Source organism: Xenia sp. Carnegie-2017, unplaced genomic scaffold, assembly GCF_021976095.1.
Source record: "Xenia sp. Carnegie-2017 unplaced genomic scaffold, XeniaSp_v1 HiC_scaffold_19, whole genome shotgun sequence".
Lineage (NCBI taxonomy): Eukaryota > Metazoa > Cnidaria > Anthozoa > Malacalcyonacea > Xeniidae > Xenia > Xenia sp. Carnegie-2017.
In genome coordinates this window covers 6231160-6255874 of record NW_025813481.1, presented here as the reverse complement: position 1 = coordinate 6255874, position 24715 = coordinate 6231160, and the positions used below count along the sequence as shown (strand labels likewise).

The following is a 24715-nucleotide window of genomic DNA, read 5'->3' as shown; positions in this document are numbered from 1 at the left end:
GTATTCATGATGATGCCGAAAGTGTTACGTTTTTGAGTGGAATCACTTTGCCAACAGAGAAAAAGACAGTCTGGTTATGGTGTATGGAACCTCTACAGTATGCTAGCTTGGGACAGTTAAATCGCTTTCAAGTTAGGGCCGTTACATTTTTAAAGAGTCAGAATACAGAGCAGAAGCAGAAATACAAGTTGAAGTTGTCGCTTGATTACATTGAATATTTGTATGTGCGTTACTAATGGACTTATGTTACGCGAGTCTTTGTTAGTACTTGAATAGCGCAGAAAAATTATGGTAAAAAGGAAATTCTATTTTGCTTCAATATGTCCATAAAATATTTGTGACTCGTCGCTCGTAAAAATGTTGAATCTGATAAAAGATCTTTAGCCAACTTATTTCTATTTTCTTGTGGGAGGTATTTCTCGCTTGTTCTCACAATAGTCAGGCAATTTGGTGAGATTTTATGAAACATTTAAATAGCTACGAGATGGGAATGAATGAACGAAATCTGTGTGAATTAGACTTGGATTCTAAAGCATGGAGTCAATTTCTGTATCTTTCATGTTTCTCACAGTAGCCTTTTTGTTAGAACACAAAGACGCCGAAAATTATGTTTTGGTATTTTATGTCAAAGTTCATCGTTTGATACACGAACAACGACACGTTTCATTATCAGTATTCATTTTAATCAAGTTTCTATATCACTATTTGTGTAAGAATGATAATGATTTTTAATCAAGACAATAGTTAAATTAAAATAACGCCTTTCGTTGTATGTTCTATTTTCTTTGATCTCATCTCAAACCACGCGCAATCTCTATGGTATCGGCATTCCAGGTCTTTTAAGGAAAAACAATAAGACATAGCTAAAAAATGATTTCTTAAGTTCAAAAACAAAGATCTTACCCATATACTATACAGTTCGGCCATGGTACCGTCATCACATCTGGTTCAACTGTCCATTTTCCATCTGGTGAGCATTTATAGGATTCAGCTTGTAGAAATTCCACATCAAAACCGGCATTGCAAACCACATGACAGTTAATGGTTGATGTTACGTCTTTACGACAACTGAGTCTACCGTTTGTTGGTTCAGGGTATTGGTAGCATTTCACGTCTAAACAATTATAAATTGTCAACTGATGGTAGTGAAACAATTTGTACCAGTTAATTTTTCACTTGTATGATTGATTACATTTTAGCAAAAGATAGTGTGTAATGGTTATTCGACATGTAGATGATATAATTGAATGCCATTTCTCAATAGGCGTAAATCGTCAAGTAAAATAATGAAATGTGCACTCTTTACTCTTGGAACAACGTGGTATGTGTGCGTCGTATATGGGACGTATAACTTTACCTGTGTAATTCGTTGCAAAACTGCTTGAAATGCATATGACCAGTAGTAGAAATCTTGTGTTCATTTTGTAAAATTATATGTCGTCCTTTTTAGTGAGGATTTGTCTTGAAAAATTACTAAGATCTTCACTCAGTGTCGTCAATAATGATTGTGCTGTCTAAAATTACAAATTCGTCGATTTTGTTACATCGCTGCGCGCCAACACCTATACCATGCGTCATTGCGGTCATTATTCGTATGACACTGATTCAGGTTAGTTAAAGACCATACTTTACTTTAACTTGTTTTGTTTTGATGATCATATAACGGTCATTTCTATCTTTTACATACGCGTAAAAGAATTAAACTTAAAACAGCAAATTCTCTTTCATTTTTATGTTCACAAACATCTCCGGAAATATTAGTAAATTTTTTCATTAGCTAATTAATTATCGTGATAAATGTCCTGAAGCAAAATTCCTTAACCTTGGTCGGTAAGATCTTATTTTCCAAAATATTCGAAAAATTTCTCCCATTTTTTGCAATATCTCTATAAAATTACTAGAATTTGTATTTAAGCCAATGGTATTTTATTTCTCATGTACAGCGGACCTGTTAAAGTAAATATATAAGTAAGTTTACTGGGTTTTGACCACTGTTCTCTACCCATTGAATTGTTCTTTGTTTTTATCGCGATATTACGAAGCAGGTGAACATTACATAACATGTTTTCCCTTGAAATGCAATCATCGTTACATTATTACTAATATATTTTCAATGAAAATTCAAGATCTTAATTGCCAAAATAACAACTGTTAGTAGAAGAAAAAAATATGCACAAGTTTAGTATTACATGCTAAAGAAAAGACAGTCAAATGGGAATCCTTTTTTGCTAGTTTTGAACATTATGTAACGGAATGAAGTCGGAAAACTATTTATCTTTATTTTTCTTTTCGCAGTATGTAATACACGATAGTTTAAACTATGTGTGTCATGAAAGGCTTATTAAAGAGAGTTATCTGAAACAAAGTGGACCGGCTTCAAAACCGAACTCTGCCTCCTCGTTCCAGTCTCTTGGTATGAAGTCCACAATGGGAAGTTGGTTGAGTTTTTCTGTTTCTATTTCGAATACTGTTTTGTCTTCACCTTTTTCCTGTGAAAAAGAGAATCTTATTGGTATTTTTTATACATTACTAAATAAGATAGACTTGTCGACCTACCGCACATCCGTCTCTAAGAGTCTTTAGTTTGCTTTTGTTACTGTCAAAGGAGAATTCTTGCTCGTTGTCGCCTTGTAGGATAATTGATTTTGCGAAGTTCTGGTTGCTGTTGTCGTACCAAGCAATGAAGTTTTTGCAAGACACTGTAAAGTTCTGTTTACCGCTCTCACTTAGTAATCGCAGGAATGTGAGTTGTACTTTGCCAACGTTCGTATACGTAATCTTAGAGTGAGAAGAAAATATGAAATAGATCTGAAATTATTTGCTCAATTTTTTACCGAATACTTACAGTTTTTCCTCCGTTGAATTCGCTGAAGTAAACATCTTCGTCAGAGCTTCGTGACCAAGTCTTAGGTTGTACCTAAAACATATGGGAAAAGTAACGCTTAAGACGAGTTTCAATGTGTTTTATCCTCATTTTTAGACGAAAAAATCACCTTAGCTGTGGCATCGTCGGGGAAAACACAAGTTTCACCTTCTTCTTCAAAGTTACAGAAGACGCGAACAGCATCATCTGGACAACCTTGGTTTGGATCGATCCAGTAAAAACCTAAAATATGATCGTATCTTTAATCTAACTATCTTTAATCTTAATTCATGTTATATGAAATGATCTTTACGAGAAAACATTTCTTAATCTGTTCCTTTTCATACCATTTTCTTTGCCTTTGTTGCATAGGTAAAGATCTTTACAGCTTCTTGCTGGGTTTGTTTGTGTACCACTTGGTCGTCTGATTTCTTCAATTTCTTTCTTGATCGATTCAATGGACGCCGCCATTTCTTCAGCTCCAGATAAAAATGGTTCATTAACATCATCAAGTGATCGTTTAGTTCGACCCTTATAAGACCCAGTTTCTGCGGGTACTCCACCGATAAAGGAAGCACTTGCAACCTGCGTAACAAGTGGTATTTTTTCTCTCATTTCTTCATCAGTTTTATAAGAGCAATTATGGATTGTAAAATCGCGTTTACTTACAGTTCCTGGAGGTCCAGGTGGTCCTGGAGGTCCCTATAACGTTACATACAATAGAATTTAATACATTATTGAAATTATTTTAATTCATTTCTTCTCCTTCTCGAAAAATTTGATTAGATATTTGCAAACTTACCGGTGGTCCTAGATCACCCTAAAACATTTATTGCATCGTTAATTATTTCAATAACGGTATAATTTATGCAATACAACTCAAGCCAAGTACATGTGTTAAATACTCACCGCTGGTCCCATGGGTCCCTTGGTTGAAATTGAGAAAAGAAACGTTAGTTTTATGAGTATTCGCAAACTGCACATGATGATGAAAATTACTTACGATTTCGCCTTTAACTCCCTAGAATAAACATAAAATGATTTCATCAACAATTTTTTACCAAACCATAAATCTTGGTTATGTTTTCATCGATTTTAATGGAACACTTACAATTGGTCCAGTTGCTCCCTATAAAATAGATCAATGGGTTCTGATGAGATATTATATTTAGATCATGAACTTTACAAGCATTCGCTTACAGGTGGTCCTGGCGGTCCTGGAGGTCCACTTGGTCCACGATTACCGTTTGGTCCCTACAACAAAATGAAATCAATTTAGTACGTAAAGGTGACGATCTTCGTTGTTTGTAACTTACGCGGTCACCCTTGGGTCCAAATGGTCCTGGAGATCCACGTTCACCTTCATCACCCTTTTCACCAGGTGGCCCTTGAGGTCCTGGAGGTCCGAAGAAACCAGGATAACCCTATAGATAGTGAAGTTAAATGATCGTAAGTAATCATTAATTTATGCTAATCATTCAGACGTATTGTTCGCAAGTCATGTGACTTACTTTAGCGCCATCACGACCAGGTGCTCCACTTGGTCCAGGCTCTCCTGGTGCCCCCTACAACACCGGAAATGTTGAGTGTTTTACAGTTGATTAGGAACTCTTTTAACGAGTGATTGCACTCTGTATCATTTCTAAATCAACTTACAACTGGACCACGACCACCAGGTTGACCAGCAGCACCAGGACGACCTTGTGCACCCTGATAAACATATTATAAAAATGAAAAATAAAATTTTGACAAATAGCGTGCCGTCTTGAGCATACCGTTTGTCCTCGTTGACCTCGTTCACCTTGAGCTCCTTGTGGACCTTGTGGTCCCTAAATGGAAAAATGTTCAGAATAATGCATTATTTTTTAATCAATTTTTAATACGTTATGTATAGTCTTAGTCAGTGTCACTTACCGGTGGTCCCATCTGTCCATTTTCACCTGGTGGTCCAGGAAGACCTTGATCGCCCTGGAAGACAAACAGTATGCAATTACAAATTGTTATTTGTAAAAAATGGGCATTTAGATGGGTCTTACTTTGCTTCCTGGTAAGCCTTGTTCACCAGCACTTCCTTTTCGTCCTGGGCGACCCTTCAGAACGACACGAGAGAGATTTCATTTTTTTTAAAGTTATATTGTTTATATAAATGTATATTGTAAATGGCTGCGATTTAAAAAAAACAGTTGCAGTACGCCTGGTTTTCAAAATAACCATTGTTGAAAATACGGTTGAGTATGTTCAATACAAATATCTTTACAACATACAATTTTCTCTTTTAATATTTTTAGATCCATCATTTTTGCATCGTTGAAATTTTCAATATTTACTTTTTCGCGAGATAGTCGTCTGTCATTTACATCTTAATGCTAAAATGATCTTGTTAAATACTAGTTTCACGTTTTTCCCATTTTACTCATCGTTGATATAAATACAAAATAAAGAATCTTATTATAACAAAACGTACTTATTTATGTTGTACTTACAGGATTACCCTGGGGTCCTGGAGGACCGTCATCGCCAGGTTGACCAGGTGGACCCTAAATGTAGTCGGCAATCACGTTCTTTTTGATTTCAATAATAAAATATTCTCTATATTGATTGTGTGTAGGTGATAAACAAACTTACAATTGGTCCTTGATCACCTTTGGAACCATCACTACCATCCTGACCAGGCTCTCCCTAAGGTAAGCAAGATGATTTCATTTTTAATTATCGAGTACTTTCATGGTAGAACTCCGTTACAAACTTCAGTATACATGTGAAACAGAAACCTAAGGATAAATTTATTTTACGAACAGTAGCTAATTACTTTTCAAACCAAAACTGTTCGTTTACAAAATGTTTTTTCATCACACGAGGTAAACTTTACGGTTCACGAACCTTTGGTCCTTGTGGACCAGGCGATCCAGGTTGGCCAATTGGTCCAGGTGGACCCTAAGAACAAAGGTTTTTTGATAAACTTGGAACATAGGATAACCACGAAATATTGTTTGATTATCAAGAAGAGCTTACTGGTTCACCCTTGATTCCAGGACTTCCTGGAGCACCAATACTGCCACTTACACCCTGTGAAGAATGTGATATAAGACATGATTTGACTCATTTTAATGAAGGAAAACTCCTATGTGTAAAATCTTTTTACCTGGACACCAGATACTCCTGGGTCACCCTTTTCACCTGGGTTACCTTGAAGACCCTATAATATAAAACATACTAAATTTTGATGTCTGTAAGATGTTGAAATTGTTACACAAAATGTACTTACTTGTGGACCTTGAGGACCTTGTGCTCCTTGATCACCTTTTTCTCCTTGATCACCCTACGTATCCAACATTTATTATGTAATTACTTCTTTAATAGCAAATATTGCTTTAAAAATTGTAATGTAATTCACCTTTGACCCCCTTCTTCCTGATGGTCCTGGAGGTCCTGTTGTTCCTTGTTCACCCTGTAAAACAAATATTTACGTATATCTTGTTCGTTATTTCGAGAACAACATTTATCTATGACAAACCTTTTCACCAGCCATGCCAGGCTCACCTCGTGCACCTATACCTCCAGGTGGTCCCTGAGTAACAATAGAAAAATATCGTATTTTTGTTATGTAATGCTTTTCAAGTTTTCAATTTTTAAACTCACCTGACGCCCTGGATCCCCACGATCACCTTTAGGTCCACTTTGGCCTTGTGCGCCCTAGAAATACGATTAATAATGCATTGTTTAAATATATGATGCAAACAAAGCAAAGAATTGTTAGCCTTTTTGCTTTACCGACATCCCAGGGTTTCCTGGTGGTCCTGGGAAACCTCGTGGTCCATCAGATCCCTTTTCACCTCTTGGTCCAGTTTGCCCTTGAGGTCCGCGTTCACCCGATAATCCCTGCATAAGATTTGCTACCTTTCAATAATAATGCCATATATTTGCTTTAAAAGTGTCCTGTAAGTATACCGGTGGTCCCATTTGTCCCTGTTGTCCAGATGGTCCTGGAGGACCTTGTGATCCCTGGAATAAAAATTAAATTGACGTAAAATTCATCGGATTAATTTTTAATTGCAATGAAATATTTTTACTTACTGGAGCACCAGGCTCACCTGGTTTACCAGGTTCACCTGCATTTCCTTGGTTACCCTTTTCTCCTTCTTGTCCTGGGGGACCTGCGGGTCCTTGTGGGCCAGGCAAACCCTTAATGTAAATGACAGATTGTTCATCCGTGTTCATGTTCTATAGAAGTTTTAATAACCGTATACGTACTGGTGATCCTGCTTTTCCATCAGATCCTGGGTCACCCTGTGGTCCTTCTGGTCCCTAGAATGGGAAAAGTTCTCGTGTAGAAAAAATCTTTTAAGATTGCTGTCCTCATATTATAATTTATTTTGCAACCAACTCAAACGTACCAGAATTTCTCTCTTATAACTATGTACTTACTGTATCACCTTTCTCGCCACTTGGACCTGTTGCGCCCTGTGGACCAGGACGTCCCTAAAATAACAGCATTGATATGAAGGTATAAATTTGCATCATGAAAATAAGTCAGTAGTTCTTACAGGTGATCCGGCACTTCCAGACTGTCCTGGTGCACCCGGGCTTCCTGGTGGACCCTAAAAGATAATTACCGTTTATTAAATAATTATTTTGAACGTCGTTATGTTGACGTTTATTGCCTTTACGATGGCTGAAATTAAGAAAATCATTATTGATATTCTTGAAAACGTTTTTAAATGTTTTGCCTTTTGGACTAACTTACAGGTGGTCCTGTTACTCCTGAGGGTCCTTCATTTCCTTTCTCACCAGGTGCCCCTGGTAAACCTCTTGAACCTTTGGGTCCAACAGCACCGGGAGAACCCTGTTAAACAATTAACATTACGAGATGGAGGTTTTTGATCGTTTAGGAAGATAGTTCATACTTACAGGGCTACCGGCTGAACCTTGTTCTCCTGCTGGGCCACGATCACCCTACACAAGATATTTCTTTGTGTTTGAATTTACTTCGCGAGTTTATATACGAGTGTCGTAATTTGGCAAATCTTTGCTTAGCATTTTGTCATCTAATTATCTTTCTTTGTGTACCTTAGCTCCAGCGTTTCCTTTTTCTCCAGCAGCACCTGGTTGACCTGGTGCTCCCTGATAATTTAAGTTCATTATTAGATACCATTTAAAGATGTTGTATTGGAATTTATCGTTTCCATAAATACCATTCTGCCTTGCTGTCCAGGTTCACCTTGTGGTCCCTTCTCTCCTTGTGGTCCCTATTTATCCAAAATTATTCCAGCACTTAAACCTTTGTTGATCATGGTGTAGTTGATGGTAAAAATAGTTAATTACCCTTGGTCCTGGTAATCCACTTGGTCCTTGATTGCCTGGTTTGCCAGCATTACCCTTTACAAATTAATCATGGAAATCACGTGATGATAGTGACGCGTTATATTGATCATAAAACCATGTCGTTTACATACAGGTTCACCTCGAGGTCCTGGTAATCCTGCTGGTCCAGGTTTTCCCTGAGATCCCTGTTACATATTTTATAGTATGTTTTTAGATCCATTTTTCTTGGTGAGGATATTTCTAGTAAATATCACTTACAGGATTTCCATCAGATCCAGGTAATCCTCTTGGACCCTGAGGTCCTGGTGCCCCCTAAATAAACATTTACACACAATGTTATCCACTGCTTTTTACCCAGTCCTGTGTATATTTTCATTATTCATAATTACTTACGGGTGCACCACGTTCTCCTGGAGCTCCTGTTAAACCTGTTGATCCCTAGTTATAGCATTGTGAAGAAAAGTTAACTACATTATTTAACTTCGGTCATTTTAAGACCATATTGTACCTTAGATCCTGGAGATCCTGGTGATCCTGATGCGCCACGTTCTCCAGCAGGACCCTCGATAAGAAAGATAAAATTATTAAGTTGTTAACTATTTCGTCAAGTAGCAAGGAATTGAAAAACCTACTCTTCGACCTCTTGCTCCAGGTTGTCCTGGAGGTCCACTGCTTCCCTAAAGACAAGACATTTTACCTATTAGCATTGTTTATTTAAATTTTGTTTACAAACCAAAATTACCCGTGAGCCTTTTTCTCCTCGTCGTCCAGGATATCCTCGTGGACCTGTTGATCCTTTTAAGCCTGGTGGTCCTGTGTAGCCAGGTAAACCTCGTTCACCGCGATCACCCTAAAACGTAGCGAACGGTGTATTTTCAGTTTCATCAAGGATAATGAAAATTATTGTAACGCCTACCTTTGCTCCTGGAGCTCCTGGAGGCCCTGGTGGACCAGAAATGCCTTGAACACCCTAGGATGATGGAAGATGTAAATGCATTAATGCTGCGAATAATTTTTTTACAACGAAATTAATCTTCCACTTGTTTCTCATTTTTCTTCAAAGTACCTTCTTTCCCTCTGGACCATCTGGACCTGGGAGACCAGGATTTCCAGCAGTGCCCTGAGTAATAAAAGATATTTTTGTTCATAAAACACTCACGTCGATATTTAAAAGAGTTACTCAGCGTAATTTACCTGATCACCTTTAGGACCTTGATCTCCTTTTTCTCCAGAATTACCTGGCTCACCCTAATTATATTAATTTCTTGTTAAAATACAGTTATCTCCATTCTTAAGAGGATAGTTTTAGTCTTTTATGCAGCGGAAGTTCTTACCGGTTCACCTTTTGGTCCACTTAAACCTTGAGTTCCAGTTGAACCCTAAATGGAATTGTAGAATATGTCATAGTCCCGTAAGTTTATGTTGAAGTGCACTGGTTTCAAGTGCAACATACCTTTTGTCCTCTTGGTCCAGGATAACCTGGGGGACCAGCTTGTCCTGGTGGACCCTAGGATGCGAGTTAAATAGTCATTTCGTAAGTTCATATCAATAGGAAAAATTATCAGCATCCTATTCATTGCTGTAACATACTGTATCTCCTTTGGGACCAGCTGGACCTTCTGCTCCAGGAAGACCCTGCATGTGTACATAATATAGGTTGTGATGTAATGATCAAAATGTGCAATTGTTGTTATTTACTCACTGGAGAACCATCCATTCCTGGAAAACCTGGTAATCCTGGCTTTCCTTGTTCACCCTACATAAATTATAAACTACAGTTTAGCAAAAGGGAAAAAACGTTGATTTGATGACCTTGCTTTTTTGCATGATGGTTTCATGCAAGATTTTGGGACTCACTTTCTCTCCCGTTCCGCCTGTTGCTCCTTGAGCTCCTGGAGGTCCCTGAGGATTGTAAAGGTCAAATTACTGTGTTGTTACTATCTACTATTTTATTTCACTCAGCCAACTGATACGTACAGGTGGTCCACGGATTCCTGGACTTCCAGGATTACCATTCACACCTGGATCTCCCTACAACAGAGCACGTTAAAAACATATGTTACGTTAGTAAAACTGGATTCATTAACTAAATAAATAGGAAAATGCATACCTGAGGTCCTCGAGGCCCAGGGCTACCTCGTTCACCAGGTGGGCCCTATTGAATTAAAGACTGGTGACTAAACAAAAAATGCTTTGGTTTACTTGATAAATATTTGCTTTCTACTCACGCTTTGTCCACGAAGACCGGGTGGTCCTCGCATTCCTGGTTCTCCAGCGTTACCCTATAAAGAAAACAGTATTGTAAAAATAAGGAATCACGTATGTAAATAGCGTCTGGTGTTAACACATGTTATCTGATAAAACGCTTTGAGATTTTGTAATTCATACTCTTTCCCCAGGTGCTCCTCGTGGTCCAGTTTCACCATTATCTCCCTATGTTATCAAAAAAAAAATGTTTGTATCATAAAACAATATTTGAACAGTTGGTGCATTCATAGGCGTACGGGGCAGGGGGGGAGCTGCCCCCTCCCCCAAGGAAGTCCAAACCTACCCTTTCGCCCATTTCTCCTTTTTGTCCAGCTTCACCTTGTGGTCCCCTCTCACCCTATAAAATCAAATAGTAATTCATAGTTCGTGCGAAAACGTGATTGTTGCATCATCTCTATCTTTAACCTTATGTCCTTTAGGTCCTGGCAATCCCTGCATTCCGTCAAAACCTCTTTCACCCTAAATGAACATTAACAATTTTGCTTGAAAAAAGTTTACGATGGTTTTAACTTCACGAAAATGAAAAGAATAGATCATTGTAAGAACCTTAGGCCCTGGTGGACCTTGAGGTCCTGTTGGTCCGTCATTGCCTCGTTTTCCCTATAATATTTCAAAGAAAGAACAACGAGTTGAAATTAATTTCAACCATGCACGTTTCTTATCACAACATGGCTATTGTGAATGTCATTTTAACATTTGACAAGAGTTACTTACTGGTGGTCCTGGTCGTCCCGGTGGACCACGTGGTCCATTTGTACCTGGTGGACCCTTGCAAACGAGAGAAAAATCTCCTTTTTTCAATTACTCTTAAGACTGCTAAAACTTAAGGTTTAAAAAAATTACCATTTCTCCGTTTGCTCCAGGGGGGCCTGGTGGACCTGGTGGACCAGAGTAACCCTAATGGAACATTTCATCGTTATTGTAATCAATATTTTCAAACACTTTAGACAATATACATGCTTACTTGAGATCCTGGTTTACCAGGTTTACCCGGTGGGCCTCGTGGTCCTGGACCTGATGAAAGACCACTGAACAATTCTCTCATTGATGCTGGTGATGGTCCTTTACCAACACTCGATCCACTCAATGCTCCTGACAATCTACCCATATCCTGTAATGTCATAGTAGTGTTTGGTCTGTATTTTGTTGGACAAGGGGGCAATGTTCAATGTACTTACGATATCAATACTTGGTCCTGGGGCTCCTGGTGGTCCAGGTTCACCTGCTGGTCCGTCACGTCCGGGATTACCCTAAATGAAAGTGTAATATTCAATCACTTTTAATGTTTACATTTTTCAAAAGCCGTGCGAGTGATTGTCTCATTTACCGGTGGTCCTGGAGATCCGGGCGGTCCTTGTGAGCCACCTTCACCTGATTGTCCTGGTGCACCCTGAGAATAAAATCCTCATTTTTCACAAAAACATATTAGTATTTCTTAATTTTGTTTGTTTCATATGTAATATTCTTTAAACCATAACTTACACGTGCGCCGGGTGGACCAGGAGGACCTTGGTCGCCTTTAATCTATAGTAATATGATATCTTATCATTTCATTTAGATTTTATATGAACATTCAAAAGACGAAAGAAGTTATGTTACATAATAAGTGTTTCCATCGACAACAACGAATTCGTCGGGAATCTGCTCAGCTGATTGAATGTTGTTCTCTACGGTTGGTTTTGATACAATCTCAACTGGTTCTGGTACGCGATCACTTTTTGTTACTTTGATTTTGCATTTCTCTACATCGCTACAATATGCGACAGCCTTATTGGCGTTTCCTGGGATGATGGTTACTTCTTCAATGGAACCCTGTCATTAGGAAAAATTACCTGTTTTTTTCGTTTCGTCTTTTTTTTCAAAAAAAAAGAAATTCAATTTCTGTACTCACCTCAAAACTTTCTCCTGTGAAACGTTGACCAAGTAGAATATGACCGCCTCTGATAATGCCATTTGCAAATTGTCCTCGTCTTTTGTATGTCACACTTTGACAGTCGATGAGCACTTCAATCGCATTTTCAGTGACTCCAATTGCAATAGTATGCCACATATCATCCGTTATGTATTCTTCCACATCCAAATCTATTAAACCGTCTTTATGCTCCAGTTTCAGAGGTTTTGCTTTTATTGAAAGGACTGGTGTACTACTTTCAGAGTACACAGTGAAGATGTGTCCTTTCGTGTCTTTCTTCATTTTTACTGTCATTAAAATTGAGAAGCTATCCAGGTTGAAACCATTGGAAAACGCTTTGCTCGTGTCTATCATAAGTTTGGCGGTTTTGTCCAATTCGTACGCGGCATCATGACAGAATTTGTTCACTTTCGTCACGCCATTTGTTTGATTATTTAATTCAAATATCTCAACTAGGTCGGCTGAACCTGTATAGATGACAAAAGTTCCGTGAGTTTTCCAAAAATATCTTTAATGAAAAACGTCTGTTTTAAACGATTAAAAGTTCCCGAATCACGCTGTGAAATAATTTTGTTGTAAAATCAATGAACAATTCCCTCATAAAAATCAAAATGTTTGTGAAAACTTCAGTTATACTGTTTTAGGTCTTTCATTTGCGGAGAAAGGGAGAACACATCTCATTTTGTTTTATGACTAGGTATATTAATAAAATAATTTCATGTTCTTAGGTATTTATTTTAGTATTTCATTTAACTGTTGGAGATTGCGCATTTATTGCATGCCATCACATGCCTAAAAATGGCAGGGGTAGGTTTTTTCAATGATTCATGAATTATTTAAGTTTTCTTTACAGCGATAAATGCTTTTCATTTACAGCAAACCGTTTCTTTTAACGTTAAATATTGACCTCTCATATCAACTTACGACCGTAGACACAACACTACTTTATTATTTACAGAGTTACCATTATAGTCGAGTGGACTTTACAGATATGTTCGTAGTTCTTGCAGATTGTTTATTTTGGTGACACTGGTAGTTTCGTAATTTTTTCGCAACAATGTAGAAAACGCAAATTATGCAAATTTCAATAAAATTGTGCAACACATTTAATGTATAGACCAGCATGTAGCGAAGAACAAGAGGCCTTTGTGTCACAAACTACCCGAAATATTACATATGCAGAATGGCAAATGCTCAAAACTAAAATAAAAAGATTCGAAAGAAGTTAAATATGCCATGATTCCTCATTGCGCAAGATTTTTATTGATTGTTAAATAAAACAACATACCGTCCGGTAAACTCCGACAAAATGCGGTGCTGATAATACACGCTGACAACAGCAACAATTGTAGCACCATTTTAGCACCTAAGAAAAAAATGAATGTTTAAATTGAATGTTCATATATTGTGGTAGTTTTATCTCTCAAGAAATTTGTACTCTTACCTTTTTACTCAGTTGCTCTGACTAAAGCACATACAAAGCGCAAGACAGTACTCTGCGCTTCACTGTTATTCTTCAGTTCCGCTGGACCAGTTCTCTGTCAATTCCAACAATGATTTTGTAATAGGATATTCTCTGATATACTTTAAATGCCTTTAAAAAAATCTTACTACAACACCCTTTTGTTTGTGGCTTTGCGCGCGCGCGCAATACGGGTTGGTCATCAGAAGACCACGACAATATACCTTATTTACAAGAATCCCTTCAAATCGAATGAAAGACTGCAGCATAGAAAGGTTCCTGCTATAGAAGTAAAATTGAAGGAATCCCAGAGATGCGATCTTTCGACATTTTCATCGCTGTATCATCTTGTAATCTATGATTTATTGGTTTTTAAAAAACTAAATAACAAAGTGTAACTTTCTTCTTTTGCGAATTTGATGGTTTATGTATTTGTGAAAGTGTATAATTTTGTTGAATATAGAAACACGCTGAGAGTTTCCTCATGACATAAAGAAGTCAAAAATGAAAGAGTATTTATAGTATTTGTGGTATTAATTTTCCTAAACGTGAATGAAGGAAAATCACAAAAACTCATTTTTTGAGCACCAGCTAAGCAGCAAGTACTAAAACAAGTGCCATACATCAATCAGCTGACTGGGCTCCCTATAAAAGTTGGCATTTCATTGGTCGATTGAGCGGCTAACATGATTGGTGGATTCACCATATGTTATTTTGTACCAATGTGGCGGTAAAACGAAGAAGAAAACAAAACTTGTGTCTTCGGTTTAAAACAAAATAAAATGGTGAAACGCAGAAAAAGTAAGCCTTCGAGCGTTGTTGAAACAAGCTCTGTGGACCCAAAGAAACAAAAAATGCTTTCAAGTTCAATTAAACGAAAGAAGATTAACCGAAGTAGCGACTCAGTAAAAACTGTAAATGGTATTCACCTCGAAAGCAATAATGCAAAGAAAGCTAAATTTGATGCACATTCATCAGCAGGCAAAAAATCTATAACAAGTACGTGCCACCTTTCACAGCATCACGAAGAACGAGTGGTCGATTTAAAAAAGCTGAAGTAACTTTAGCTGAAGAGGAAAATTGTGAAATAAACATGAAAAAGGTATTTTTTCTTATCTATATCGACATAATTTACAAACACTTTTATCGCAGTATTTTTTTTGTATAATTCAGGATATGTTTGTCAAGTGTGACGAAGATACTCTCAGTGAAAACGGTATGAAGGTGTTATTTTATGTTTCGTTAAACATTTTTAAAATACTGGAAATAGCGAAAATTTTCAAACTTATAAAAAGGTGTTTATGTTTTTGTTACGACAAAGAAATTTCGTAATCTTCGAAACAGTTTTTTATTTCAGTGATTGCTCAGTTTGAATCGTATATGTTTTGCTTTTAAAAGGTTTTGTAAAAGTTTTAAAAAAATTAGGCTATCCAGGCTTCGTGCAACCGGCCCCTGAAATGTAAGTTATATTTGCTCTTAAATTGAAAAAATGGCGTATTTTTATGGTATAGATGTGACAGATGATGATGTTCAGCCAACTTATAATAGTGAATTTAAGGAGATAGAAGAGCTTTTCAGGATATGATTCTTTCAAAAATCCTCGCCACAAATAAAGCAATGTCAAATAAAGCTTGTGATAATTTCATTGAAAGCCATCTTAGCACAAAAGAAGTGACTGTAAATGAAAATATTGCATGCCATGAATGTGCCGACAAAATTCAAGAACATTTTCATGACGACAGAAAATGTATGAATGAAGTCATGGACAAAGTAATCTATCCTGAAGATTTGGAGACGTCATCTGAGTGTAATCCTCTTTCACAAATGGAATCTTTAAAACGTGAAGAAACACGTTCAGTTAATGACAAGACAAGTTTTCTCACGTCCCAGCATATAGGATTACCTGTTTATGCAGTATCGAAAATTTCTTCGTCGTGTTGTGATGGAGACTTCAAAAACATTTCGAGAGAACAAAAATCTCAAAGGGCTGAAGAGATTAGCAAAGTGCTTTCAGTAATAATTTCTAGAGTCGAGGCAATGGAAACGAGTAACCACTCACACTTGGAATTTTCTTCGCGTTCTATCATGCAAACTGAACATAAAATTGATCATGCAATAATGTCAGTAAAGAACATGTTGAATGAAAATCACTCAGTAGAGAGTACTTCAAGAACCGTATTAAGTCATATCGTCACAGATACCCATAAAAAACAACTTTTACATGAAATGAAGATCCATTCACCGCATGCAGTTGAATTTAAAGAAGACTCACAGGTCATTGGTAATAAAAGCATCATCATTGACAAGGCATCCGCAGTCAAAAGCGAGGCATCTCTACAAAAAGATCAAATACCGTTTGTAAAAGAGAAGAAAAAGGAACATTTTTTTCTTTTCATTGAAACGAGCAACAGCTTTGTGAATACTTCCATGCATGAAAATAATTCAGAAGAGAATACAAAGAATGGCAAGAAAGTATTACCTTTGAGTGATTCATTCGATGAATTAAGAATAAACGATTCTCAAGTTGGAAACGTTGGAAAATCAATGACTGAAGTCGAAGATGCTTCACAGAAAGGTAATCATAAAAATGAAGAAGATCAACAGGTTCCTTTCGCATCTTTGAAATCATTCACTCTTCCTATGAAAATGGAAAAGCCTTCCATTGACGACATTGATGAAGATATGAAGGTATTTTTTGTGATTCCCATAGTCATTACCTATGAATACTTTATATCAATTGTAATCCTACTGATCTTGTTGCTTTAGGTAAGCTGCAATGATAGTAGCCAGGATCAATGGATTAAAACAATACTGAAGACATCCAACACGAAATTATCCCATGAGGAAGAAACATGGGATACTAATCAGTCAGATGATGCAACAAATAATCTAGATAAATCTGGTTTAAATGAAAAATTGGAAGACAGACAAAACTTTGCTAAAGAAATGGAGGAACTTGAAAATCTTCTACCTAAAGATGACATGGAATTGTTTGACGATGTTATTTCCGGGCATTCCGAATCAAACAGGTCAATCTTTTATTTTCTCATGTAAATCATTCATCTTCTCAACCTTTTTTAAATTATCCATTTCTAGTGTTAATAATGAACTTCCCAACGGAGATAGCTCCATTGAATTTGTGATTGATGAAATCTTTACTCTTCAGTAAGTCAAATGTACATTTAATTTTTTTGTATCGAAAAGATTTAATCTTTTATTTAATCACAGATCAATGGTTGTTAAATATGAAAGAGCTATTGACGTGTTAAGAAGACAGAAATGGGGACTAAAACGGTGATATTTAGCCACTTTTGCGTTTTCAATAATCTGTGAGACATATTTATATATTGTTTATAACAGTGTTAAATTTTATAATCGTTTGCTTTTGTTATACTAAAGTAAGACCCATTGAGTTCTATTTAATGATTCAGATGAAAAACACACACTTCTTTCTGGCACCATAAACATAATGTATTCTTTGATTAAGACAGGAGAACCGACTTAACTATCTTGTTAACAACAAGAAAATCCCACTGCTTGACTCCAATAGAACTCAAAAACAACACAAACCCCCTGTTTAGTTGTAATGCTTCCTAGTGAATGTTTAAAATATAAAAAATGACATCATGTCATTTGAGAAGATACACTGTTATACGATTACAACCGCGAGTTGACGAAAATGTTTCCTAACTGATCCTTACTTCCCAAGAGTGGTGAATTTGGAGACATTTGGGAGAACTCTGGAGCATGTGCAGCCCAAGACATTGGGTTTCGAGATTGCACTGAACTGCTCTCGAGTTCTCCCAAAGATTTCCTCGCGTGAAAGTGTGTAAAAATGCAAAGATTATTGTCTTTCACATAATAGTGTGTAAAAATGCAAAGACTAGTCTTTTGCATAAAAGTGTGTAAAAATGCAAAGACTATAGTCTTTTGCGTAAAAGTGTGTAAAAATGCAAAGACTATCGTTTTTTGCGTAAAAGTGTGTAAAAATGCAAAGACTATAGTCTTTTGAGTAAAAATGTGTAAAAATGCAGACTATAGTCTAAGGTGTGAAAGTGTGTAAAAATGCAAAGATTATAGTCTTTGATGTGAAAGTGTGTAAAAATAAAAAGACTATAGTCTTTTGCGTAAAAGTGTGTAAAAATGTATAGACTATAGTCTTTAGCATAAAAGTGTGTAAAAATGCAAAACTATAGTCTTTTTCGTAAAAGTGTGTAAAAATGCAAAGACTATACTCTTTAACATAAAAGTGTGTAAAAATGCAGACTAGAGTCTTAGGTGTAAAAGTGTGTAAAAATGCAAAGATTATAGTCTTTTGCGTAAAAGTGTGTAAAAATGCAAAGACTATAGTCTTTTGAGTAAAAAAGAGTAAAAATGCAAAGACTATAGTCTTTTGAGTAAAAGTGTATAAAAATACGTAAAACAAAAACTATAATCGAAAAAGACAATGCACAGGAAATTTTTAAAAAGACGGTGAAAAAGGAAAGTGAAAATGGGAGGAAAATAAGTGGAAGCAATGAAGATTCTGATGAACAAAAAACAAAGAAACGTAAACGATGTCTGAAGACAACGGGCACGAGGCTACTTCAAATAAGAAAAACAAACAGATCGACAAAGGAGACAATATTCATGAACAAGAATTTAAAATGACGTGTAGAGAGAAAAACACGTAGAGACGAAAATGAAAAACGAAAGCGGACAAAAAGTAAAAGACAATATTGAATTGGAAAAACCAAAACTTCGAGTCATATCAAAGTAAGTTCGACTCATTAACATATCGCTTATAATTTCACGTTTTATTAATCCTAAATCTAATGTCCGAGATATTGGTTGAAGATTGGATTGAAGATCAGTATTTGCCGAATACGGAATTGTTTCGTACATTTCCTTATGAGTATTTGATATAATTTTGCCCGTTCATGAAAAATTTTCCTCTTTTTCTCTGTATTCTTAGGATGGAATGGTAAAAGTTAAAGAATGAATATCGCCAATTACAAAAACAAGCGATGAAAGATGCTAAACAAAACTGAAGATCGAGTTTGAGGTATCAACTGCAGAAGTTCCACAGCGAAAAATAAAGGATAAAGTGAATTGTAAAGCAGAAAATAATGCAAAAGATGAGAAAAAACTTCCTGAAAAACTTGAACGGCAGAATGGCGTTGTTCTAAGGTTTAAATCAAATGAAAATGTTGACTCAACAGAGGTACTGGTAAGTATTTTGTTCTTCTGGGGCCGGTTGCACGAAGCCTGGATAGCGTTATCCATTTGATAGCAAAAATTTTTCAACTTGTAAGAAAATTGTTTATGAGTTAAATTTTGCAAAAATATTTTATTTCAGTGATTGTTCAGTTGGATACTTATACTTTTTGCTTTTTAAAAGGTTTTATAAAAGTGTAAAAAAGTTGCTATCCAATGGATAACGTTGTCCAAGTTTCATGCAACCGGCCCAAGCTAAATAGCACTAAACAGCTTTATCAACTTATTAATTGTTTGTGCATTCTTTAAGGACATATTTTAAACAATTACCACTGTAGCTTATCTTGAAATAAACGATAACAAAAAAGGAGTAAGTAGCTATGTCATTGCTTTAATTCATCCCCCATTTTTGATGGTTCTTACATCAATTTAATCTTACCGTTTTCTTAAATAGTAGATAGAAGCGATGTTTTTTTGCTTTATAAGGGTTATGTACGGTTCCCGACAAAGGAAATGTACGAGAAAGTTGTAGAAACATTCTCGAAAAGCGATGGTTGTGTTAAAGATATAAAAATTGAAAAACTTTCAGGTTAGTTTTTCTTAGTAATAGCGCTGTTAACGTCAAACTGATACGTCATCACTCCGTTTACGTAACGCACGAGAAAGTAAAACATTTTTAATGCAATTTTAAACTTCGCCAGATAAAATATATATTGGACGAGTTACCCAACCATAATAAATAAGATAATATTATTAAAGCTACATTGAATTTTCGGGGATTTCGTCACTAGATTTTTTTGTCTAATGCATAGTTGCTCCCGCGCATTTCATTTTGTATTGTTCTTAATCGCTCAAAATCCTCGTTTAAACAATCGTGTTTCTATTAGAATACGAAGACAAAGAATATTGGGAGAGATTAAAATAGAGCGAACTCAACGATTTATGAACAAAAAGAAAAGGAAAAAAAATACCAGAGGAAGGCAAAAGGTTTGTTTGTTCTCTCAGCAGTAATAATCTCAAATTTTTTATTAATAGAGCAACATACTCATACAGAGCAGGGGGTGCTCTAGTTTTTATTAGATGTCATTTGGTTCTTATAGTTTTAATTAGATTTCTGTGGCTCCCTCTTGGTTGTCGTTATGTCATTCACATGTTAAATGTGTAATCTGACAGTTGTTTTAGCACCCTCCCCCCCCTTTCTCCATAAATACATCCGTGGTAAACTGCATTATGATCATTTTTCTTGATGTCTTGTTTTTCTCTGTACATTTTTAAAATCCTCTCTTTTATTAACCTCAATGTTTTGAATATGACCGCTGTTAGTTTGTCACAATACGATAAACTAAGCTAAATATTTGCATTGGAACATTTAGATTACCAAGAAAGTTGATGAACATAATGCAAGAAAGAAAGAACATATCCATTTTAATAACTAGTAGGCATTAAAAAGTAACATTAAAATGTCCAATTATGTGCATGCTCAATATTTCAAGTGTTATTGTTGTTGTTTTTGTGTCAAGTTTGGTTGGTACACTACTCTTTTTCAATAAAGCTTGGTATATTTTGGTCATCATTGATATCTTTCGTGTTTTGTGATCGAAAGTTCGCAACACTGAAATCAAGTGTACAGTACTGCTTCAGCGTTTTAAGATCAAATTAAATATATTTGAAATCGACATTGGAAGCGTGTGTTTGAAGAAGTTGTTACACCAAATATCTACAGCACCAAACTGTGGATGACGTCAGGTCATTGGCAACATTATTCTGAGAATTTATTCAAGTTTGAAATAGAAAAGGAAGTTTATGCTCTTAAGGCAATGAACTGTCCTGGACATTGGTAAGTTTTCTTGTGAATGAAGTTTGTGGTTAAGATGTGTGTGGAAAGGGGGGGGTTATCGTGAAACTGATTCCAAAGTTCATCATGGATTAAGAAAACGTCTTCATTTTAGCGTGTATCAAAATCTGATCTTCTGAGGATTTCTATTCTCATTTGCTGGCGTTCTTTCTGCCAACTAAAGTGAATTTTTTATATCTTCAGTTTGATGTTCGATCATCGCCCTCGCTCCTGGCGTGAATTACCATTGCGTATGGCTGATTTTGGCGTGTTACATCGAAACAAGTTATCTGGTGCTTTGAGTGGACTTGCGAGAGTTAGAAGAAGATTTCAACAGGATGATGCTCACATTTTTTGTACAATGTAACAGGTAAATAATAGATTCACGTATTCTTTTTAGCATTTCAAGTAAATATTTGATTTCAACTCACAACTTTTTTCACATGTCACGATTATTTCAGCGTTAAGAGTTTCGGCAGAACATTTCAGAAAACGCGACGTATCGTCTAAGACATCGTAGAAAGGTGTAAAATGACGTGTCTCGTCCATATTTTTTGTCATATCGCGTCATTTTTACTACCTCTTAGACGATACGTCGTGTTTTCTAAATTTTTGTAGTGAGTTGTAATGTTTGTTATTTTTGCGTAGATTTCATCAGAAATAGACAGTTGTCTTGACTTCTTACGTTCTGTTTACGATATCTTTGGTTTTACGTTCATTGTTGAGCTATCAACTCCACCTGAGAAATTCATGAACTGGTTACATGGAATGAAGCTGAACAGGGTTTGTTCCCAACAGAAAAGGGAGGCAAGTTGTTTACAGTTTACAATGTTTTTTAGTCGTCTTGTCAGAAATATGAAAAATTAAGGGATGATTATATTTGAAAGCAGAAACACTTTTTTTGAATGTCATTTTATTTCAAAGAGAGACGTTATCAAAAGTGTCTTACCTAATTTACCTTTCACTTATTTGGGATAAGTTTTAATATTTAACATATTGTAGAAATGTAGCCAATCAAAGATGTAAGAGCTCAAAATTTATCCAATAACATTTGTAGAGCTCATTGAAATCAACCAATGAAATCGATCGGAACCAAATGATCTTAATAAACGTCAATCACTTTACACAACGGTAGATGCCCTCAAGACTCGAAAGTGAAAGGAAGGTTAGTGAAATTTTGATTTATTGTTTTAAAACGCACTTCAAATGTTGATAAATTCAATGACAAAAGCCTTGTTTGATGTATAGTTACGCATTGTTTTACTGTAAATCTTTTCGTCAGTTGTTTATGATAATATGTGTTTTGAGTATAATGTGTAAGTTTTCGTCACTTTTTGTTCCATTATTTTAGCAAAGGCTTCTCTGAACGAAACAATAAAAATAACCTTGCCAAATGGGAATGAAATCGAAGGCATTGCATGGAAGACAACACCATTTGATGTTGCTCTATCAATAAGGTTTAAAGGAAGTCAAAGATTTACTTTATTCTTGCATTTTAAAGTAAACTGGTATTTAATATTAAAATATTCATTTCTATCCTCTTTAGTCAAGGTTTGGCAGACAATGCTGTCATTGCTAAGGTATTTATAAATTTTGATCATTGCCATGTACTAAACACTACATATTCATCATAACTTTATGTTATTTGCTTTTTAGGTGAATGGCGAGGTTTTTGATCTAGATAGACTATTAGAGAATGATTCCAACCTGGAACTTTTAAAATTTGATGACAAAGAAGGTATTGTTTTTGCATGAAGTTATAAGCTTTTGTTCAAAAGATTTGATTTTTCACATTGCTTCATCTTGTCTAGCTCAACAGGTATTTTGGCATTCAAGTGCTCATATAATGGGTGAAGCGATGGAACGCCATTATGGTGGTCTGCTGTGTTACGGTCCTCCCATTGAAGAAGGATTTTATTATGATATGTTTTTAGATGAAAAGTAAGCATACACTTTAACCATTCGATAATGCTCAATATATAACATAATTTCTCCATCATCATTTTGTTGTGTATTCAAGACTCAAGTTGAATTGAACTACATAGAAAAATTTACAATCAATATTTTGACTTGATCAAGACAAAAATTAACGCTTTGCAAATTACGAAGCAATTTCATTAACCTTTCTTGATGATTAATGATAAATTTGCTACCAGAAAACATTTCTTCTTACATTGCTATGAAGGCTGTGTTCCCATTATGCTTTGTGACCACCCCTTTTATGTGAAAATATGCCAACAGATCATTTTAATCGGACCTTGCTTGAATAGTTTCAGAGTAAATATTACTGTCAATTGTATACGCTATGAAACATAGCATTTTCAATCAAAGTTAAAAACACAAATGTGCATTTGCTAATCAACGCATTCATTAGACAAATGCTATACCACAAAATTGACACCCGGGACCCATGACACCGGACCAATGACCCTGGACCAATGACTCTGGACCAATGACACGGACCAATGACCCGACCCATGACTCAGAACCAATGACCCCGAACCATGACTCGGACCAATGACCCCAGACCCATGACACTGGACCAATGACACTGGACCAATGACCCCAGACCCATGACTCAGGACCAATGACACTGGACCAATGACCCCGGACCCATGACTCAGAACCAATGACCCCGGACCCATGACACGGACCAATGACTCCGGACAAATGAAACTGAACCCATGACTCCGGACCAATGATCCCGGACCCATTACCCCGGGCCCGACTCAGAACCAATGACCCATGACTCCGGACCAATGACCCGGAAACATGACACGGACCAATGACCCCGGACCCATGACTCCAGGACCCATGACACGGACCAATGACCCCAGACACATGACACCGGACCAATGACTCCCGGACCAATGACCCGGACCCATGACTCCCGGACCAATGACCCCAGACCCATGACACGGACTAATGACCCTGAAACCGACCCATGACACTGGACCAATGACCCTGGACCCATGACTCTGGACCAATGACCCGGACCCATGACTCTGTACCAATGACCCGGACCCATGACACCGACCCAATGACCCCGGACCCATGACTCCCGGACTATGACCCCAGACCCATGACACGGACCAATGACCCTGGACCCATGACACTGGATTAATGACCCCGGACCCATGATTCCAGACTAATGACCCGGGACCCATGACTCCGGACTAATGACCCGGACCAATGACCCTGGATCGATGACCCGGACACATGACACCGGACAAATGACCCTGGACCCATGACACTGGACCATGACACGGACCCATGACACTGGACCAATGACTCCGAACCAATGACTCCAAACCAATGACCACGGATCCATGACTCCGTACCAATGACCCTGGACCCATGACACGGACCAATGACCCCGGACCAATGACTCCGGACCCATGACGGACCAATGACCCTGGACCCATGACCCCGGACCCATGAACCCAGACCCATGACACTGGACCCATGACTCAGAACCCATGACACCATACCAATGACCCCGGACCCGTGCCTCAGAACCAATGACCCCAGACCCATTGACCCGGACCATGACTCAGAACCACTGAGCCATGACCCCGGACCCATGACACCGGACCAATGACCCTGGACCCATGACTCAAACCAATGACCCTGGACCCATGACCCTGGACCCATGACACGGACCAATGACCCGGACTCATGACACCGGACCAATGACCACGGACCCATGACTCGGACAAATGACCCTGGACCCATGACACGGACCAATGACCCGGACCCATGACTCCGGACCAATGACCCGGACCCATGACTCCGGATTCCCGCATTTTCATTCTGGGGTCATGGAGTGCAGGGTAATGAATCAAGGTCGCCAGGTCG

General features: G+C 37.1%; 2 protein-coding genes and 3 long non-coding RNA genes across 5 annotated transcripts; 3 read left to right on the top strand and 2 right to left on the bottom strand.

Annotated features, from left to right (window-relative positions):
* Nucleotides 1-661: 661 nt before the first annotated feature.
* LOC124438039 lies at nucleotides 662-1503 on the bottom strand. The gene is made up of 3 exons (XM_046988026.1): nucleotides 1358-1503; nucleotides 904-1114; nucleotides 662-836 (listed from the first exon to the last, which is right to left on the bottom strand). The coding sequence occupies exons 1-3, from the start codon at nucleotides 1419-1421 to the stop codon at nucleotides 815-817; spliced, it is 297 nt and encodes a 98-aa protein (XP_046843982.1). The 5' UTR covers nucleotides 1422-1503; the 3' UTR covers nucleotides 662-814.
* LOC124438040 lies at nucleotides 1440-13869 on the top strand. The gene is made up of 3 exons (XR_006945952.1): nucleotides 1440-1512; nucleotides 1916-1921; nucleotides 13858-13869. It is a non-coding gene; the product is annotated as an uncharacterized LOC124438040 (long non-coding RNA).
* LOC124438038 (collagen alpha-1(I) chain-like) lies at nucleotides 1904-14067 on the bottom strand. The gene is made up of 68 exons (XM_046988025.1): nucleotides 13810-14067; nucleotides 13654-13731; nucleotides 12345-12832; nucleotides 12053-12265; nucleotides 11936-11977; nucleotides 11781-11843; nucleotides 11632-11703; nucleotides 11418-11564; nucleotides 11297-11350; nucleotides 11168-11221; nucleotides 11000-11053; nucleotides 10859-10912; nucleotides 10737-10790; nucleotides 10574-10618; nucleotides 10414-10467; nucleotides 10296-10340; nucleotides 10163-10216; nucleotides 10043-10087; nucleotides 9888-9941; nucleotides 9776-9820; nucleotides 9639-9692; nucleotides 9520-9564; nucleotides 9380-9433; nucleotides 9252-9305; nucleotides 9102-9155; nucleotides 8928-9035; nucleotides 8818-8862; nucleotides 8694-8747; nucleotides 8579-8623; nucleotides 8444-8497; nucleotides 8317-8370; nucleotides 8186-8239; nucleotides 8056-8109; nucleotides 7931-7984; nucleotides 7772-7816; nucleotides 7608-7706; nucleotides 7408-7461; nucleotides 7289-7342; nucleotides 7115-7168; nucleotides 6938-7045; nucleotides 6812-6865; nucleotides 6635-6742; nucleotides 6503-6556; nucleotides 6378-6431; nucleotides 6258-6311; nucleotides 6129-6182; nucleotides 6006-6059; nucleotides 5876-5929; nucleotides 5744-5797; nucleotides 5489-5542; nucleotides 5347-5400; nucleotides 4900-4953; nucleotides 4778-4831; nucleotides 4639-4692; nucleotides 4520-4573; nucleotides 4375-4428; nucleotides 4180-4287; nucleotides 4064-4117; nucleotides 3975-3992; nucleotides 3867-3884; nucleotides 3773-3790; nucleotides 3666-3683; nucleotides 3533-3565; nucleotides 3211-3448; nucleotides 2994-3106; nucleotides 2846-2917; nucleotides 2557-2778; nucleotides 1904-2489 (listed from the first exon to the last, which is right to left on the bottom strand). The coding sequence occupies exons 2-68, from the start codon at nucleotides 13721-13723 to the stop codon at nucleotides 2352-2354; spliced, it is 4872 nt and encodes a 1623-aa protein (XP_046843981.1). The 5' UTR covers nucleotides 13724-13731; nucleotides 13810-14067; the 3' UTR covers nucleotides 1904-2351.
* Nucleotides 14068-18233: 4166 nt separating this feature from the next.
* Nucleotides 18234-21665, top strand: LOC124439197. Its single transcript, XR_006946310.1, has 8 exons — nucleotides 18234-18582; nucleotides 18782-19036; nucleotides 19334-19393; nucleotides 19510-19612; nucleotides 19911-20010; nucleotides 20397-20860; nucleotides 21062-21227; nucleotides 21506-21665. It is a non-coding gene; the product is annotated as an uncharacterized LOC124439197 (long non-coding RNA).
* A 262-nt stretch (nucleotides 21666-21927) lies between these two features.
* LOC124439196 lies at nucleotides 21928-23201 on the top strand. Its single transcript, XR_006946308.1, has 5 exons — nucleotides 21928-22022; nucleotides 22209-22314; nucleotides 22404-22437; nucleotides 22514-22595; nucleotides 22669-23201. It is a non-coding gene; the product is annotated as an uncharacterized LOC124439196 (long non-coding RNA).
* Nucleotides 23202-24715: the final 1514 nt, after the last annotated feature.